The sequence below is a fragment of the Oncorhynchus keta genome, chromosome 27 (assembly GCF_023373465.1).
Source record: "Oncorhynchus keta strain PuntledgeMale-10-30-2019 chromosome 27, Oket_V2, whole genome shotgun sequence".
Lineage (NCBI taxonomy): Eukaryota > Metazoa > Chordata > Actinopteri > Salmoniformes > Salmonidae > Oncorhynchus > Oncorhynchus keta.
In genome coordinates, this window is record NC_068447.1 from 2,801,733 (window position 1) to 2,819,803 (window position 18,071).

The 18,071-nt window shown below is 45.9% G+C and overlaps 1 protein-coding gene across 3 annotated transcripts in view; it reads right to left on the bottom strand.

Annotated features, from left to right (window-relative positions):
* The window catches only part of LOC127912345 (regulator of G-protein signaling 20-like), a 133,056-nt gene that overhangs the window by 96,111 nt on the left and 18,874 nt on the right, over nucleotides 1–18,071 (bottom strand). For all 3 annotated transcript variants that reach the window (XM_052481271.1, XM_052481269.1, XM_052481270.1), the window contains exon 2: nucleotides 7,997–8,110. In XM_052481271.1, coding sequence (XP_052337231.1) covers nucleotides 7,997–8,011 — 15 coding nt within the window. In that variant the 5' untranslated portion in view covers nucleotides 8,012–8,110. The remainder of the gene's footprint in view (nucleotides 1–7,996; nucleotides 8,111–18,071) is intronic.

Sequence of the window (18,071 nt, forward strand, 5' to 3'; positions counted from 1 at the left end):
TCACTAACTACTCATAAAGCACCCTGGGATCACTACTCACTACTCATAAAGCACCCTGGGATCACTACTCACTACTCATAAAGCACCCTGGGATCACTACCCACCACTCCTAAAGCACCCTGGGATCACTACTCACTACTCATAAAGCACCCCGGGATCACTCACTACTCATAAAGCACCCTGGGATCACTCACTACTCATAAAGCACCCTGAGATCACTCACTACTCATAAAGCACCCTGGGATCACTCACTACTCATAAAGCACTCTGGGATCACTCACTACTCATAGAGCACCCTGGGATCACTCACTACTCATTAAGCACTCCGGGATCACTCACTACTCATTAAGCACCCTGAGATCACTCACTACTCATAAAGCACCCTGGGATCACTCACTACTCATAAAGCACTCCGGGATCACTCACTACTCATAAAGCACCCTGGGATCACTACTCACAAAGCACCCTGGGATCACTCACTACTCATAAAGCACCCTGGGATCACTACTCACTACTCATAGAGCACCCTGGGATCACTACTCACTACTCATAGAGCACCCTGAGATCACTACTCACTACTCATAGAGCACCCTGGGATCACTCACTACTCATAAAGCACCCTGGGATCACTCACTACTCATAAAGCACCCTGGGATCACTCACTACTCATAAAGCACCCTGGGATCACTCACTACTCATAAAGCACCCTAGAATCACTCACTACTCATTAAGCACTCCGGGATCACTCACTACTCATAAAGCACCTTAGGATCACTCACTACTCATAAAGCACCCTGAGATCACTCACTACTCATAAAGCACCCTGGGATCACTCACTACTCATAAAGCACCCTGGGATCACTCACTACTCATAAAGCACCCTGAGATCACTCACTACTCATAAAGCACCCTGGGATCACTCACTACTCATAAAGCACCCTAGGATCACTCACTACTCATTAAGCATTCCGGGATCACTCACTACTCATAAAGCACTCCGGGATCACTCACTACTCATCAATATCCGATCCGATTCGGATTCGAGGTGTACCAGATCCAACCCAGAACATGTCTGAGTTGAGAGATGTACCAGATCCAACCCAGAACATGTCTGAGTTGAGAGGTGTACCAGATCCAACCCAGAACATGTCTGAGTTGAGAGATGTACCAGATCCAACCCAGAACATGTCCGAGTTGAGAGGTGTACCAGATCCAACCCAGAACATGTCTGAGTTGAGAGGTGTACCAGATTCAACCCAGAACATGTCTGAGTTGAGAGGTGTACCAGATCCAACCCAGAACATGTCTGAGTTGAGAGATGTACCAGATCCAACCCAGAACATGTCCGAGTTGAGAGGTGTACCAGATCCAACCCAGAACATGTCCGAGTTGAGAGGTGTACCAGATCCAACCCAGAACATGTCTGAGTTGAGAGATGTACCAGATCCAACCCAGAACATGTCTGAGTTGAGAGATGTACCAGATCCAACCCAGAACATGTCTGAGTTGAGAGATGTACCAGATCCAACCCAGAACATGTCTGAGTTGAGAGGTGTACCAGATCCAACCCAGAACATGTCTGAGTTGAGAGATGTACCAGATCCAACCCAGAACATGTCTGAGTTGAGAGATGTACCAGATCCAACCCAGAACATGTCCGAGTTGAGAGGTGTACCAGATCCAACCCAGAACATGTCCGAGTTGAGAGGTGTACCAGATCCAACCCAGAACATGTCTGAGTTGAAAGGTGTACCAGATCCAACCCAGAACATGTCTGAGTTGAGAGATGTACCAGATCCAACCCAGAACATGTCTGAGTTGAGAGATGTACCAGATCCAACCCAGAACATGTCTGAGTTGAGAGATGTACCAGATCCAACCCAGAACATGTCTGAGTTGAGAGGTGTACCAGATCCAACCCAGAACATGTCTGAGTTGAGAGATGTACCAGATCCAACCCAGAACATGTCCGAGTTGAGAGGTGTACCAGATCCAACCCAGAACATGTCCGAGTTGAGAGGTGTACCAGATCCAACCCAGAACATGTCTGAGTTGAGAGGTGTACCAGATCCAACCCAGAACATGTCTGAGTTGAGAGATGTACCAGATCCAACCCAGAACATGTCTGAGTTGAGAGAGAGAATCGGAACCAAACTTGCGGTCAGGTCTGTGTCTGACCCAAATGGATCTGAAACATTGCTGATTTTGATTTGAAATGTGCATTTTCTGTTGTATCTAACATGAGTGATTTGCGGTCTTAGTATTTTCATAATGACATCCATATAGTTAGATAGAGAACATTATGAAGTCTTCAGAAATCTTTTCATTATATTCTGGTGACCAAATATTTGAGTAGGATGATAATCGAGTGCCAGGCAGAGAGCAGTGAATAGTTCCGTCTATGACAACACTATAATAGGATGATAATCGAGTGCCTGACAGAGAGCAGTGAATAGTTCCGTCTATGACAACACTATAATAGGATGATAATCGAGTGCCTGACAGAGAGCAGTGAATAGTTCCGTCTATGGCAACACTATAATAGGATGATAATCGAGTGCCTGACAGACAGCAGTGAATAGTTCCGTCTATGACAACACTATAATAGGATGATAATCGAGTGCCTGACAGAGAACGGTGAATAGTTCTGTCTATGACAACACTATAATAGGATGATAATCGAGTGCCTGACAGAGAACGGTGAATAGTTCCGTCTATGACAACACTATAATTAGACGTTTAATATTTTGAGGATTTTAGAGATCTGTTCATTGTGTTTCTCTTTAAGCACACTTTGTTAGATTTAGAGATTATAATTTTTATGCGGTGATGTCAGGATGGTAGATAGTCAGCGAGTGCTGTATGTCAGACAGTGTTAAAGTCTATTTTCTATTATTCAAGTCTATTATTCAAGTCTAAACTCAGTCTAAACTCATAATAGCCTACTCTTTTTTTGTTCTAAATTAAATGTAGATATATCATTTAGGTCAACAGAAATTAGCCTATACATCTTGAGATTGGTTTTGGATGTGGATTGACAGACAAGTCATCCACACAACGGTTGTGTAGGCCTACCGTTCAGATTGTTAATTAAAGATTCCTAATTGAAGAGAGAAATTGTCCTGATATTGTTTATACCTATCCATGCCTTACACAATCAATATTTCGTCAGCCTTTCGGCATTTGGTTACAATATTTCTGCAGATAAACCTACGGCTATCAGACTACGGCACACGCAGAAACACACAACATGAGCAGAAACTTTGGTCAAAAATATTAGGCCGTTCATTAAAGACGATCAGAAAGAATGTGTCGGTGACTCTGCAGTATAACTTATTTATTTTTGAACGAAAGCCATGAAATTAGCGTATGAATGAGTCACTTGGCCCGAGTCATTAAACATTAGTTAATTAATAAACGGTTATTTTTTAAATATAGAAAATACACAAATATATTTATTTGTTACCGTTATTTTACCAGGTAAATTGACTGAGAACACGTTCTCATTTGCAGCAACGACCTGGGGAATAGTTACAGGGGAGAGGAGGGGGATGAATGAGCCAATTGTAAAATAGCAAAATAGGCTAACTAAATAGTCCAAGTCTAAACAAATATTAACTAAATACCTTTAAAAAAAGTAGTACATTGAATAAATAAATATAAATAATAAATAAAACAATGACATGAAATAGTTCAGATCTTGAACCTTTTCCCCATCCGTACCCCACGAGCATAAATGAGGTCCAAGGAGACGATTTGACTGGTAGTTGTTTTACCCTGCACACTCTTTCATTCAGTTTCTTCTTCATATCCGGTTAGAACGATTCAATGTTCCAGAAACTCGTTTTAAAATAGCCTATCATTCTTTTCTACTACGTCGTCCTCCTCTCGCGCAACAAGTAGGCCTATTGCCAATTTCACCCGTCACGTCCGCAGTGACGGTTTACATAAAGCAAATATACTGTTTTGTCATAGAATTATATTGACACATTTATTTGATGTTTGATGACAACCATGTTCGTGTATAAAATGTAAATGTGAGCAATTTGCGTGTAAGTTAAGGAACTAAACTCTTCAAATACAATTTCGTATCCGGTCGGTATTTCACACATTTTTACACAGATCCGAGGCCCGTTGCCACCGACCGTGATATGGTCTGGGAGGGTAAACTACAACATCCGGGTCAGATCTCAGGTAGGTTAGGGTAGATCCGTGAAGATCTCTAATACACCCCAAAATTATCATTTTTTATTTTTATTTTTCCCAGACCTCAAAAAGTGGCCTTCTGATGTGGTTTAATTAGGCATAGTTGTCTACTTAGAACACCCAATGTTGTTGTTTTGAGAAAGAAAGTGTGATTTTGAAGAGCAGAAACCTGAAGAAAAACAGAAACTACTGAAAAAGAAAACGGAGAAAACGGAATTTGGGAATAACTATTGTGCTCCACAAACACACACACTAGTGGTGCGCGGGTTAACTCATAACCCGCAGTCCCCATGGTTATATCCGCGGGGTAGATGACTTTAGGGTCATTAAATATTGTTTGGCTGAAGGATGGGTTGAATAAAGAGAAAGAATACCTTTTTAAAAAATCCATAAATGTATAATTATTGCGCAATTTATATAGGCTACATTGAGGTTTTTGTTTCATTGTATTCGTGTTTCTGGTATTACAGAAACGCCTAAACGTCAGGCTGTACGCCTGCCAAATGGGCAACACATCCAATCAGACCAAACATGATTTTGGGAACGGGCAGAGAAAAAGTTCACATCAATCCACCGAGGCACAAAAATGACATTAGCGGAGTTTCATTCAATAAGACAAAAAAAAAACTGCAAAGGTTGAAAATAAGTAGAATGGAGGAACAGAGAGGTAATGTTTGGTGAAAAGGTAAGAAAGGACGATGCCAGCTATGTTATGTTTGATTGTGAGGCTCTATACAAATTCGACAGTCACAAGACGGGACTTCATATAGGCCTATATGGGATGTCAAGGGATGTGTAGCAGGCTGTTTAGATGGGTTAAATGGAAACTGAAATCTGGACATTGACTCGCCAGAATAACCTACTGTTTTTTTTGGGGTGAACTCCAAAGTCCTCTGATAATAATAGTCCCGTGCGAATCAACATCCATGTGTTTTGAGAGAAATGTCTTGAGTTTGACAGGTGTTGCTCGCTGTTTGAGCAAGATAACTATAACTGATTCGATAAATTGAACGAAGTTCTGCTCATAGCCTATATATATAGAGGGTCTACATGTTCACCGTGAATGCTTTTTTTAATTCGTTTTTTTTTTTTTTGCGAATTAATTGAACATCGCCAAATGTATAATTAAAAAAAAAATATTGCGCCAATTTAATGCAACCCTCGCTGTTAACAGATGGCAAAGCAACAGCACGTTTGGAACAAGTTCACTTTCTCATCCATGGCCTTAAAATGCAACTCAAGTTCAAGTGAATTGTTTAGCTAACACACCTGAAGGCTGAGGGCCATTTAGGACGTACTGCGGATCGCCCAAAATATATCCTAATGATTATGATCACACGTCTTCAATTCAGATATTACGGCGACACTATACCAAAAGATGGTTTGGTATGGTTTAGAAACTTCTGAACCAAGCTCGAGTTATCAGCGTAGCCTGTTATCTTCAGGACAGGCTGAAATATCTTCATACCTAGAAAAACAACTCCAGGCTTCCGTCATAACTGTCAATTTATACACATTTAAACAAAAATATATATAAGGAAGTACAGGGGGCAGTTTTGAAAAAATAAACTTTAGCCGTCCGAATCGTCCTCTGGAATAACGGACATTCTGAGGTAATAAATGCATAACCAAAGTTCTCCAGTAATACTAGTCCCGTGCGAATAGGGCTAATAGCCTTTATTAATTAATAATAACTAATAATAACTCCTGCATAAAGTATTTATTGCAGTACAATTATACACTAAATGTAGGCTAAATTTGGACATGGGAACAGGAATGGAGACATATGATGTATTTGTTTTACGTATCTTGGAGAGAATGCAACGTGCAGTTAGATACGATCTGTAGAGGTGCCGTCTTCGTCATGAAAACATAATGAAGGCAGATAGTACTTCAACCACATAAAATATGCATCGAACCTGAACTGAAATGTTATCAGAAACACATTTATGACATCATTCATTCTATCCGTTTATGACATCATTCATTCTATCCGTTTATGACATCATTCATTCTATCCGTTTATGACATCATTCATTCTATCCGTTTATGACATTATTCTGTTGAGCAATGGTTTGTTTCGTCTTCTAGGGCAACATATAGTGACAGAAGAGAAGCTGCATGGATCTAATTATAGACAAGTTGACTAACAAATAGCCTACAGAAATGTGGAAAAGTATATGCAGAAACATATCTAAATGAGGCAAAACAAAATCCTGGACCCCCTGTCAAAAAAAAATGGTTCTGTATTCTGTATCAGGCTGCATCACAACTGGCCGTGATTGGGAGTCCCCTGGCTGTGATTGGGAGTCCCCTGGCCGTGATTGGGAGTCCCCTGGCTGTGATTGGGAGTCCCCTGGCCGTGATTGGGAGTCCCCTGGCCGTGATTGGGAGTCCCCTGGCTGTGATTGGGAGTCCCCTGGCTGTGATTGGGAGTCCCCTGGCCGTGATTGGGAGTCCCCTGGCTGTGATTGGGAGTCCCCTGGCTGTGATTGGGAGTCCCCTGGCCGTGATTGGGAGTCCCCTGGCCGTGATTGGGAGTCCCCTGGCCGTGATTGGGAGTCCCCTGGCTGTGATTGGGAGTCCCCTGGCTGTGATTGGGAGTCCCCTGGCCGTGATTGGGAGTCCCCTGGCTGTGATTGGGAGTCCCCTGGCTGTGATTGGAAGTCCCCTGGCCGTGATTGGGAGTCCCCTGGCCGTGATTGGGAGTCCCCTGGCCGTGATTGGGAGTCCCCTGGCCGTGATTGGGAGTCCCCTGGCCGTGATTGGGAGTCCCCTGGCCGTGATTGGGAGTCCCCTGGCCGTGATTGGGAGTCCCCTGGCCGTGATTGGGAGTCCCCTGGCCGTGATTGGGAGTCCCCTGGCTGTGATTGGGAGTCCCCTGGCCGTGATTGGGAGTCCCCTGGCCGTGATTGGGAGTCCCCTGGCCGTGATTGGGAGTCCCCTGGCCGTGATTGGGAGTCCCCTGGCCGTGATTGGGAGTCCCCTGGCTGTGATTGGGAGTCCCCTGGCTGTGATTGGGAGTCCCCTGGCTGTGATTGGGAGTCCCCTGGCCGTGATTGGGAGTCCCCTGGCTGTGATTGGGAGTCCCCTGGCTGTGATTGGGAGTCCCCTGGCCGTGAGTTGGAAGTCCCATAGGTCGGCGCACAATTGGTCATCCGGGTTCATTCAAAATAATAATTCATTCTTAACTGACATGCCTAGTTAAATAAAAATTTAACAACTAACAAAACATTTAACTGTAGCCTATAGTGCATTTCCGGGTTAGGGTTGGGTGCGGTTCTCAGATTTTCACTATATCACGTAAAAGTCAGACGGTTATTAGCAATTGCCGGTGAACAAACAGCAGAACTAACCCTGACATGAACATCATGGTGTTACACCGGTCATCACTTCTGTAAAGTTGGTACACCAAGCACAACAGTAGATACAACACTCAGAGAACAGCACAACACTGAGAGAAAGACAGAGGCACACAAAGAGAGAGAAGAGAGAGAGAGAGAGAGAGAGAGAGAGAGAGACAGAGAGAGAGAGAGAGAGAGAGAGAGAGAGAGAGAGAGAGAGAGAGAGAGAGAGAGAGAGAGAGAGAGAGAGAGAGAGAGAGAGAGAAAGACAGAGGCACACAAAGAGAGAGAGAGAGAGAGAGAGAGAGAGAGAGAGAGAGAGAGAGAGAGAGAGAGAGAGAGAGAGAGAGAGAGAGAGAGAGAGAGAGAGAGAGAGAGAGAGAGAGAGAGAGAGAGAGAGAGAGAGAGAGAGAGAGAGAGGGAGGATGGAATTGAGGTTAAGTTACCAGTATGTCCATCATGGCTTGACAGCTCTTGGCAGCCTATTGGTCTTCTAATCCTCAGCGATGTTAACAGCCTGGGAACATGCATGTCATCCCCTCTTTGGCCACGGACCTCTCCTTCAAGTGCAGACAGATGCACACACACACGCACGCACGCACACACACACACACACACACACACACACACACACACACACACACACACACACACACACACACACACACACACACACACACACACACGTAAACAGAGGAAGAGAGAGAAAAAGGAAAACATGGATAAGAGGATAAGAGGGATGAGCCATGTTTATACTGCATATAACTGTCTTATAAACAGCCACGTTTATACTGCATATAACTGTCTTATAAACAGCCACGTTTATAAGAGGGTTGGGTTAGGGGGTTGGGTTAGAGGGTTAGGGGGTTGGGTTAGAGGGTTAGGGGGTTGGGTTAGAGGGTTAGGGGGTTGGGTTAGAGGGTTAGGGGGTTGGGTTAGAGGGTTAGGGGTTGGGTTAGAGGGTTAGGGGTTGGGTTAGAGGGTTAGGGGGTTGGGTTAGAGGGTTAGGGGTTGGGTTAGAGGGTTAGGGGGTTGGGTTAGGGGGTTGGGTTAGAGGGTTAGAGGGTTGGGTTAGAGGGTTAGGGAGTTGGGTTAGAGGGTTAGGGGGTTGGGTTAGAGGGTTGGGTTAGAGGGTTAGGTTAGAGGGTTAGAGGGTTAGGGGGTTGGGTTAGAGGGTTAGGGGGTTGGGTTAGAGGGCTAGGGGGTTGGGTTAGAGGGTTGGGTTAGAGGGTTAGGTTAGAGGGTTAGAGGGTTAGGGGGTGGGTTAGAGGGTTAGGGGGTTGGGTTAGAGGGTTAGGTTAGAGGGTTGGAGGGTTGGGTTATGGGGTTGAGTTAGAGGGTTAGGGGGTTGGGTTAGAGGGTTAGGGGGTTGGGTTAGAGGGTTAGGGGGTTGGGTTAGAGGGTTAGAGGGTTGGGTTAGAGGGTTAGAGGGTTGGGTTAGAGGGTTAGGGAGTTGGGTTAGAGGGTTAGGGGGTTGGGTTAGAGGGTTAGGGGTTGGGTTAGAGGGTTGGGTTAGAGGGTTAGGGAGTTGGGTTAGAGGGTTAGGGGGTTGGGTTAGAGGGTTGGGTTAGAGGGTTAGGTTAGAGGGTTAGAGGGTTAGGGGGTGGGTTAGAGGGTTAGAGGGTTGGGTTAGAGGGTTAGGTTAGAGGGTTGGAGGGTTAGGTTAGAGGGTTGGGCTAGAGGGGTGGAGGGTTGGGTTAGGGGGTTGGGTTAAGGGGTTGGGTTAGATTGGGGAGGTTGAGGGGTGGCGGGTTGGGTTAGGGGATTGGGTTAGAGGGTTGGGTTAGAGGGGTGGAGGGTTGGGTTAGAGGGTTAGGTTAGAGGGTTGGGTTAGAGGGTTGGAGGGTTAGGGGTTGGGCTAGAGGGTTGGGTTAGAGGGTTGGGTTAGAGGGTTGGAGGGTTGGGTTAGAGGGTTGGGTTAGGGGTTGGAGGGCTGGGTTAGAGGGTTAGGTTAGAGGGTTGGGTTAGAGGGTTGGAGGGTTAGGGGGTTGGGCTAGAGGGTTGGGTTAGAGGGCTGGGTTAGAGGGTTGGGTTAGAGGGTTGGGTTAGAGGGTTGGGCTAGAGGGTTGGGGTAATTGAGTAAGACCTTTAAACAGGTCAACATTCACAAGGCTGCAGGGAGGATGTGTACTGCGAGCATGCGCTGACCAACTGGCAAGTGTCTTCACTGACATTTTTAACCTGTTCCTGTCCGAGTTTGTAATACCAACATGTTTCAAGCAGACCACCATAGTCCCTGTGCCCAAGAACTCTAAAGTAACCTGCCTAAATGACTACCGACCCGTAACACTCACGTCTGTAGCCATGAAATGCTTTGAAAGGCTGGCCATGGCTCACATCAACAGCATCATCCCAGAAACCCTAGACCCACTCCAATTTGCCTCTGCTAGCCTGCCTCTGTTTCAAACAGGGTTCGCGGTGGGGGGGGGGGGGACTAAAAATGCAACAACTAGCATAGGATGCTAATATGACTAGGATTATGCCTTTAGCTTCTGGACAATGAAAGAAAGTTGAAAACCAATAGAACATGAAGGACATAGGCTACTGGTTCTAATGGCATATGGAAGTCTTTATAAGACAATAGGCTACTGGTTCTAATGGCATATGGAAGTCTTTATAAGACAATAGGCTACTGGTTCTAATGGCATATGGAAGTCTTTATAAGACAATAGGCTACTGGTTCTAATGGCATATGGAAGTCTTTATAAGACAATAGGCTACTGGTTCTAATGGCATATGGAAGTCTTTATAAGACAATAGGCTACTGGTTCTAATGGCATATGGAAGTCTTTATAAGACAATAGGCTAATGGTTCTAATGGCATATGGAAGTTTTATAAAATAATTGCCTCCACGTTTCTACGGTCGGATTTGACTTTGAAGCAAGTGTAACCGGTGTGAAATGGCTAGCTAGTTAGCGCTGCTGTAACCGGAGTGAAATGGCTAGCTAGTTAGCGCTGCTGTAACCGGAGTGAAATGGCTAGCTAGTTAGCGGAGTGTAACCGGTGTGAAATGGCTAGCTAGTTAGCGCTGCTGTAACCGGTGTGAAATGGCTAGCTAGTTAGCGCTGCTGTAACCGGTGTGAAATGGCTAGCTAGTTAGCGCTGCTGTAACCGGAGTGAAATGGCTAGCTAGTTAGCGCTGCTGTAACCAGTGTGAAATGGCTAGCTAGTTAGCGGAGTGTAACCGGTGTGAAATGGCTAGCTAGTTAGCGCTGCTGTAACCGGTGTGAAATGGCTAGCTAGTTAGCGCTGCTGTAACCGGTGTGAAATGGCTAGCTAGTTAGCGCTGCTGTAACCGGTGTGAAATGGCTAGCTAGTTAGCGCTGCTGTAACCGGTGTGAAATGGCTAGCTAGTTAGCAGCTAGTTAGCGCTGCTGTAACCGGTGTGAAATGGCTAGCTAGTTAGCGCTGCTGTAACCGGTGTGAAATGGCTAGCTAGTTAGCAGGGGTGTGGCGTTTCAATCAGTGACGTCACTCGCTCTGAGACTTGAAGTGGTTGTTTCTCTTTGCTCAGCAAGAATCGCGGCTTTTGTCGAGCGATAGGTAACTGATGCTTCGCGAGTGTAAATAAACATGCGTCAATTTAATTCCACTGAATTATGCAAATTATCCTATAGATTGATAAGCATAACTAACGGTCATTAGGTATTTCCATCAATGAATATGTAAAAAGCATTATCATTAATTATTCATAAGTGGGATTTTTTTTCTTATCACATTCAACTTGTCAGCTATAGTTTTCATTTAAAAAATAATAATTCTAAGCTAGAGTCCGACATCGGGTCGGTTGACCCATCAAAAAATATCAGCTAGTGGGTGGAATGAAAAAAATTATTCTAACCCGCGGGTCGGTTCGCAGTCGGATATGTTTTAAAATCAAGGTAATATTTTTTACTTTTTTTACAAACACAGGAGCTTGCTGTGTTGAATTGTGTTGCAAATAACATTCGGCCCCGACCACCATTTTGATACAAAAATGAGATTTAATCAAAGGCCAATGTTGACTTTTTTTAAATTGGGGCTATGAAAGTCTATTATTAATCAGTCTGACAGTACTTTTGACAGTATTTCAATCTTAATTGATTATGTTACTTTTCTCCCAGTCTGATTTAGTGCCTGGTTTTGTCCACTCTGTTCTAATGACTGTTGTGCGCCTTGTGGGTAATTCAGAGGGAAACACGTCTCCTGAGAGTCTTTATCATTCAGTGATGGGGGTCATAATATTTTATAGTTCACACAGTTCAAAAGATAAGAGGCACATTTGTAGGAAGAAAACAGAATCTGCTTTGTTTAATACAACCGTATCGAGAGACTACCTGAGGTTACTGACGTAATCCTGGTTATTTCAATCAACCCCATAAAAAAATAAAAAAATTGTAGTTGAGATTTTCTCTCCTGACCTCATTTTCAGAATCAGGTGACCCCTCATGGGGTCGGGACCCCTAGTTTGGGAAACAGTGCATTCGGCTACGAGGTGTCGCCTGAATAGCTGATCACAGACTCCTTTTTCCACTTAAAATTAACCAGGCAACTTCTCAGCCTAGTCAGATAAAAAAATTAAAAAAAATAGCTGAGCCTTCCTTCCGCTAGAATGAACAATATGCATCTTCTAGCGATATATTGATAGGAGGACAGGCGTTTGTCAGTCACAAAGTGAGCGATGACAGGAGGAAACACTGCTGGTTTGACAGTCTGCTGTCTGTCCTGCCTCTCGCTTCCCTGGGTGTGTGTAGTGTGCGTGTGTTGTTTGTGTTGTGGTTGCAGTTGGATTTCTTTACACGGAGGGAGAGAGCATGACGTCTCATAAATGTGAGTGAATTTATACGTCCCATATAAATGTGGCGACGATCAAAAGTCAAAATCCACTTGGCTTATTGTTTTCTGGCATATTCAGTTTTTTTTTCTTTCGTGTGCAAGGACCAACATTAACGATGTCGGACCTTGCTCGGGTCCAGCATTAACATGTGTCGGGTCAGTGGATCCAATATAACATGTGTCGGGCCAGAGGATCCAGCATTAACATGTGTCGGGCCAGAGGATCCAGCATTAACATGTGTCGGGCCAGAGGATCCAGTATAACATGCGTTGGGCCAGAGGATCCAGTATAACATGCGTCGGGCCAGTGGATCCAATATAACATGTGTCGGGCCAGTGGATACAGTATAACATGTGTCGGGCCAGAGGATCCAGAATAACATGTGTCGGGCCAGAGGATCCAGCATTAACATGTGTCGGGCCAGAGGATCCAGCATTAACATGTGTCGGGCCAGAGGATCCAGTATAACATGCGTTGGGCCAGAGGATCCAGTATAACATGCGTAAGGCCAGAGGATCCAGTATAACATGCGTTGGGCCAGAGGATCCAGTATAACAGGCGTAAGGCCAGAGGATCCAACATTAACGTGTGTCAGGCCAGAGGATCCAGTATAACATTCGTCGGGCCAGAGGATCCAGTATAACATGCGTAAGGCCAGAGGAACCAGCATTAACATGTGTCAGGCCAGAGGATCCAATATAACATGGGTCGGGCCAGTGGATCCAATATAACATGTGTCGGGCCAGAGGATCCAGCATTAACATGTGTCGGGCCAGAGGATCCAGCATTAACATGTGTCGGGCCAGTGGATCCAGTATAACATGTGTCGTACCAGTGGATCCAATATAACGTGTGTCGTACCAGTGGATCCAATATAACGTGTGTCGTACCAGTGGATCCAATATAACGTGTGTCGTACCAGTGGATCCAATATAACGTGTGTCGGGCCAGAGGATCCAGTATAACATGTGTCGTACCAGTGGATCCAATATAACGTGTGTCGTACCAGTGGATCCAATTTTTTTATTTTTTTTTATTTCACCTTTATTTAACCAGGTAGGCTAGTTGAGAACAAGTTCTCATTTGCAACTGCGACCTGGCCAAGATAAAGCATAGCAGTGTGAACAGACAACACAGAGTTACACATGGAGTAAACAATTTAGCAAGTCAATAACACAGTAGAAAAAAATGGGCAGTCTATATACAATGTGTGCAAAAGGCATGAGGAGGTAGGCGAATAATACAATTTTGCAGATTAACACTGGTGATAAATGATCAGATGGGCATGTACAGGTAGAGATATTGGTGTGCAAAAGAGCAGAAAAGTAAATAAATAAAAACAGTATAAAAACAGTATGGGAATGAGGTAGGTGAAAAAGGGTGAGCTATTTACCAATAGACTATGTACAGCTGCAGCGATCGGTTAGCTGCTCGGATAGCTGATGTTTGAAGTTGGTTAGGGAGATAAAAGTCTCCAACTTCAGCGATTTTTGCAATTCGTTCCAGTCACAGGCAGCAGAGTACTGGAACGAAAGGCGGCCAAATGAGGTGTTGGCTTTAGGGATGATCAGTGAGATACACCTGCTGGAGCGCGTGCTACGGATGGGTGTTGCCATCGTGACCAGTGAACTGAGATAAGGCGGAGCTTTACCTAGCATGGACTTGTAGATGACCTGGAGCCAGTGGGTCTGGCGACGAATATGTAGTGAGGGCCAGCCGACTAGAGCATACAAGTCGCAGTGGTGGGTGGTATAAGGTGCTTTAGTGACAAAACGGATGGCACTGTGATAGACTGCATCCAGTTTGCTGAGTAGAGTGTTGGAAGCCATTTTGTAGATGACATCGCCGAAGTCGAGGATCGGTAGGATAGTCAGTTTTACTAGGGTAAGCTTGGCAGCGTGAGTGAAGGAGGCTTTGTTGCGGAATAGAAAGCCGACTCTGGATTTGATTTTTGATTGGAGATGTTTGATGAGTCTGGAAGGAGAGTTTGCAGTCTAGCCAGACACCTAGGTACTTATAGATGTCCACATATTCAAGGTTGGAACCATCCAGGGTGGTGATGCTAGTCGGGCATGCGGGTGCAGGCAGCGATCGGTTGAAAAGCATGCATTTGGTTTTACTCGCGTTTAGGAGCAGTTGGAGGCCACGGAAGGAGTGCTGTATGGCATTGAAGCTCGTTTGGAGGTTGGATAGCACAGTGTCCAATGACGGGCCGAAAGTATATAGAATGGTGTCGTCTGCGTAGAGGTGGATCAGGGAATCGCCCGCAGCAAGAGCAACATCATTGATATATACAGAGAAAAGAGTCGGCCCGAGAATTGAACCCTGTGGCACCCCATAGAGACTGCCAGAGGACCGGACAGCATGCCCTCCGATTTGACACACTGAACTCTGTCTGCAAAGTAATTGGTGAACCAGGCAAGGCAGTCATCCGAAAAACCGAGGCTGTTGAGTCTGCCGATAAGAATTTGGTGATTGACAGAGTCGAAAGCCTTGGCGAGGTCGATGAAGACGGCTGCACAGTACTGTCTTTTATCGATGGCGGTTATGATATCATTTAGTACCTTGAGTGTGGCTGAGGTGCACCCGTGACCGGCTCGGAAACCAGATTGCACAGCGGAGAAGGTACGGTGGGATTCGAGATGGTCAGTGACCTGTTTGTTGACTTGGCTTTCAAAGACCTTAGATAGGCAGGGCAGGATGGATATAGGTCTATAGCAGTTTGGGTCCAGGGTGTCTCCCCCTTGAAGAGGGGGATGACTGCGGCAGCTTTCCAATCCTTGGGGATCTCAGACGATATGAAAGAGAGGTTGAACAGGCTGGTAATAGGGGTTGCGACAATGGCGGCAGATAGTTTCAGAAATAGCGGGTCCAGATTATCAAGCCCAGCTGATTTGTACGGGTCCAGGTTTTGCAGCTCTTTCAGAACATCTGCTATCTGGATTTGGGTAAAGGAGAACCTGGAGAGGCTTGGGTGAGGAACTACGGGGGGGCGGAGCTGTTGGCCGAGGTTGGAGTAGCCAGGCGGAAGGCATGGCCAGCCGTTGAGAAGTGCTTATTGAAGTTTTCGATAATCATGGATTTATCGGTGGAGACCGTGTTTCCTAGCCTCAGTGCAGTGGGCAGCTGGGAGGAGGTGCTCTTGTTCTCCATGGACTTCACAGTGTCCCAGAACTTTTTGGAGTTGGAGTTACAGGATGCAAACTTCTGCCTGAAGAAGCTGGCCTTAGCTTTCCTGACTGACTGCGTGTATTGGTTCCTGACTTCCTGAACAGTTGCATATCACGGGGCTATTCGATGCTATTGCAGTCCGCCACAGGATGTTTTTGTGCTGGTCGAGGGCAGTCAGGTCTGGAGTGAACCAAGGGCTGTATCTGTTCTTGGTTCTGCATTTTTTGAACGGAGCATGCTTATCTAAAATGGTGAGGAAGTTACTTTTAAAGAATGACCAGGCATCCTCAACTGACGGGATGAGGTCAATGTCCTTCCAGGATACACGGGCCAGGTCGATTAGAAAGGCCTGCTCACAGAAGTGTTTTAGGGAGCGTTTGACAGTGATGAGGGGTGGTCGTTTGACTGCGGCTCCGTGGCGGATACAGGCGATGAGGCAGTGATCGCTGAGATCCTGGTTGAAGACAGCGGAGGTATATTTGGAGGGCCAGTTGGTCAGGATGACGTCTATGAGGGTGCCCTTGTTTACAGAGTTAGGGTTGTACCTGGTGGGTTCCTTGATGATTTGAGTGAGATTGAGGGCATCTAGCTTAGATTGTAGGACTGCCGGGGTGTTAAGCATATCCCAGTTTAGGTCACCTAACAGAACAAACTCTGAAGCTAGATGAGGGGCGATCAATTCACAAATGGTGTCCAGGGCGCAGCTGGGAGCTGACGGGGTCGGTAGCAGGCGGCAACAGTGATAGACTTGTTTCTGGAGAGAGTAATTTTCAAAATTAGTAGTTCAAACTGTTTGGGTATGGACCTGGAAAGTATGACATTACTTTGCAGGCTATCTCTGCAGTAGACTGCGACTCCGCCCCCTTTGGCAGTTCTATCTTGACGGAAGATGTTATAGTTGGGTATGGAAATCTCTGAATTTTTGGTGGCCTTCCTGAGCCAGGATTCAGACACGGCAAGGACATCAGGGTTAGCAGAGTGTGCTAAAGCAGTGAGTAAAACAAACTTAGGGAGGAGGCTTCTGATGTTGACATGCATAAAACCAAGACTTTTTCGATCACAGAAGTCAACAAATGAGGGTGCCTGGGTTTACCTCCACATCACCCGCGGAACAGAGAAGGAGTAGTATGAGGGTGCGGCTAAAGGCTATCAAAACTGGTCGCCTAGAGCGTTGGGGGCAGAGGATAAGAGGAGCAGGTTTCTGGGCATGGTAGAATATATTCAGGGCATAATGCGCAGACAGGGGTATGGTGGGGTGCGGGTACAGCGGAGGTAAGCCCAGGCACTGGGTGATGATGAGAGAGGTTGTATCTCTGGACATGCTGGTTGTAATGGGTGAGGTCACCGCATGTGTGGGGGGTGGGACAAAGGAGGTAACAGGGGTATGCAGAGTGGATCTAGGGGCTCCATTGTGAACTAAAACAATGATAACTAACCTGAACAACAGTATACAAGGCATATTGACATTTGGGAGAGACATACAGCGAGGCATACAGTAATCACAGGTGTTGAATTGGGAAAGCTAGCTAAAAACAGTAGGCGAGGCTAATCAGCTAGCACAACAAACAGCAGGTAAAATGGCGTTGACTAGGCAACTGGGCCGACAGATAAACAAACAAGCAGAATGGGGTACCGTGATTAATGGACAGTCCAGCGTGCGTCAGCTATGTAGCCAAGAAATCAGTGTCCAGGGGGCAGCGGTGGATGGGCAGGGAAGCTGGGCTGGCGAGTGTTATCCAGGTTTTTTTTTTTTTTTTTTTTTTTTTTTTTTTTTTTTTTTTAAACTAACAATGACTAAATAGCTTGTAGCTAGTTAGCTGGTTAGCGTCTGGAGGTTCTTGAGTGTGTCATAAAAATAAATCAAAATGAAAAGTGATAGCGAATCCGTATCACAGTGGGTGAGGCAGGTTTCCGGAAGGTATAAACAAATAAAAATCAAAGAGAGAGAAAGTAAATGGGTTCAGAAGTGTTTGGGATGAGGTGAGTCAGATGGTTAGCAGGCCTGTGCTAACAAGCTAACAGTTCGTAGGCCCGGGCTAGACAAGCTAGCCGTTAGCAGGCCGAATAGCAAGTAGGGAGATAGCGAGGGCTAGAGAGCTAACCTTTGGGGGACGTCGCGATGGGGTGAGTCTGTTTATTCCTCTTCTTGCGGTGGCATTGACAGACCGGTCGTGGGCCCGGGTAATTGTAGCCCAGGATTATGCTACAGGAGCTCTGGTGAGCTGGAGACACAGCGTTTCAGAAAGCTCGCGGGCCTTGGCCAGCAGATGGGTCTTTGGCGATGTCGCAACGAAAAAGCCTGTTGAAACCACCTCGGACGATTATGTCGGCGGACCAGTCGTGATGGATCGGCGGCGCTCCGTGTCGGCAGTAAAGGGTCCAGGCCAATTGGCAAAAGAGGTATCGTTGGGCCTCTTCGGCTAGTCGGGAGATGGGCTTAGCTCAAGGCTAACTGTAGCTTGTTTTGGGCCAGAGACGTTGGCCAGGAGTAGCCACTCGGAATTGCAGCTAGCTAGTTGCGATGATCCGGTGT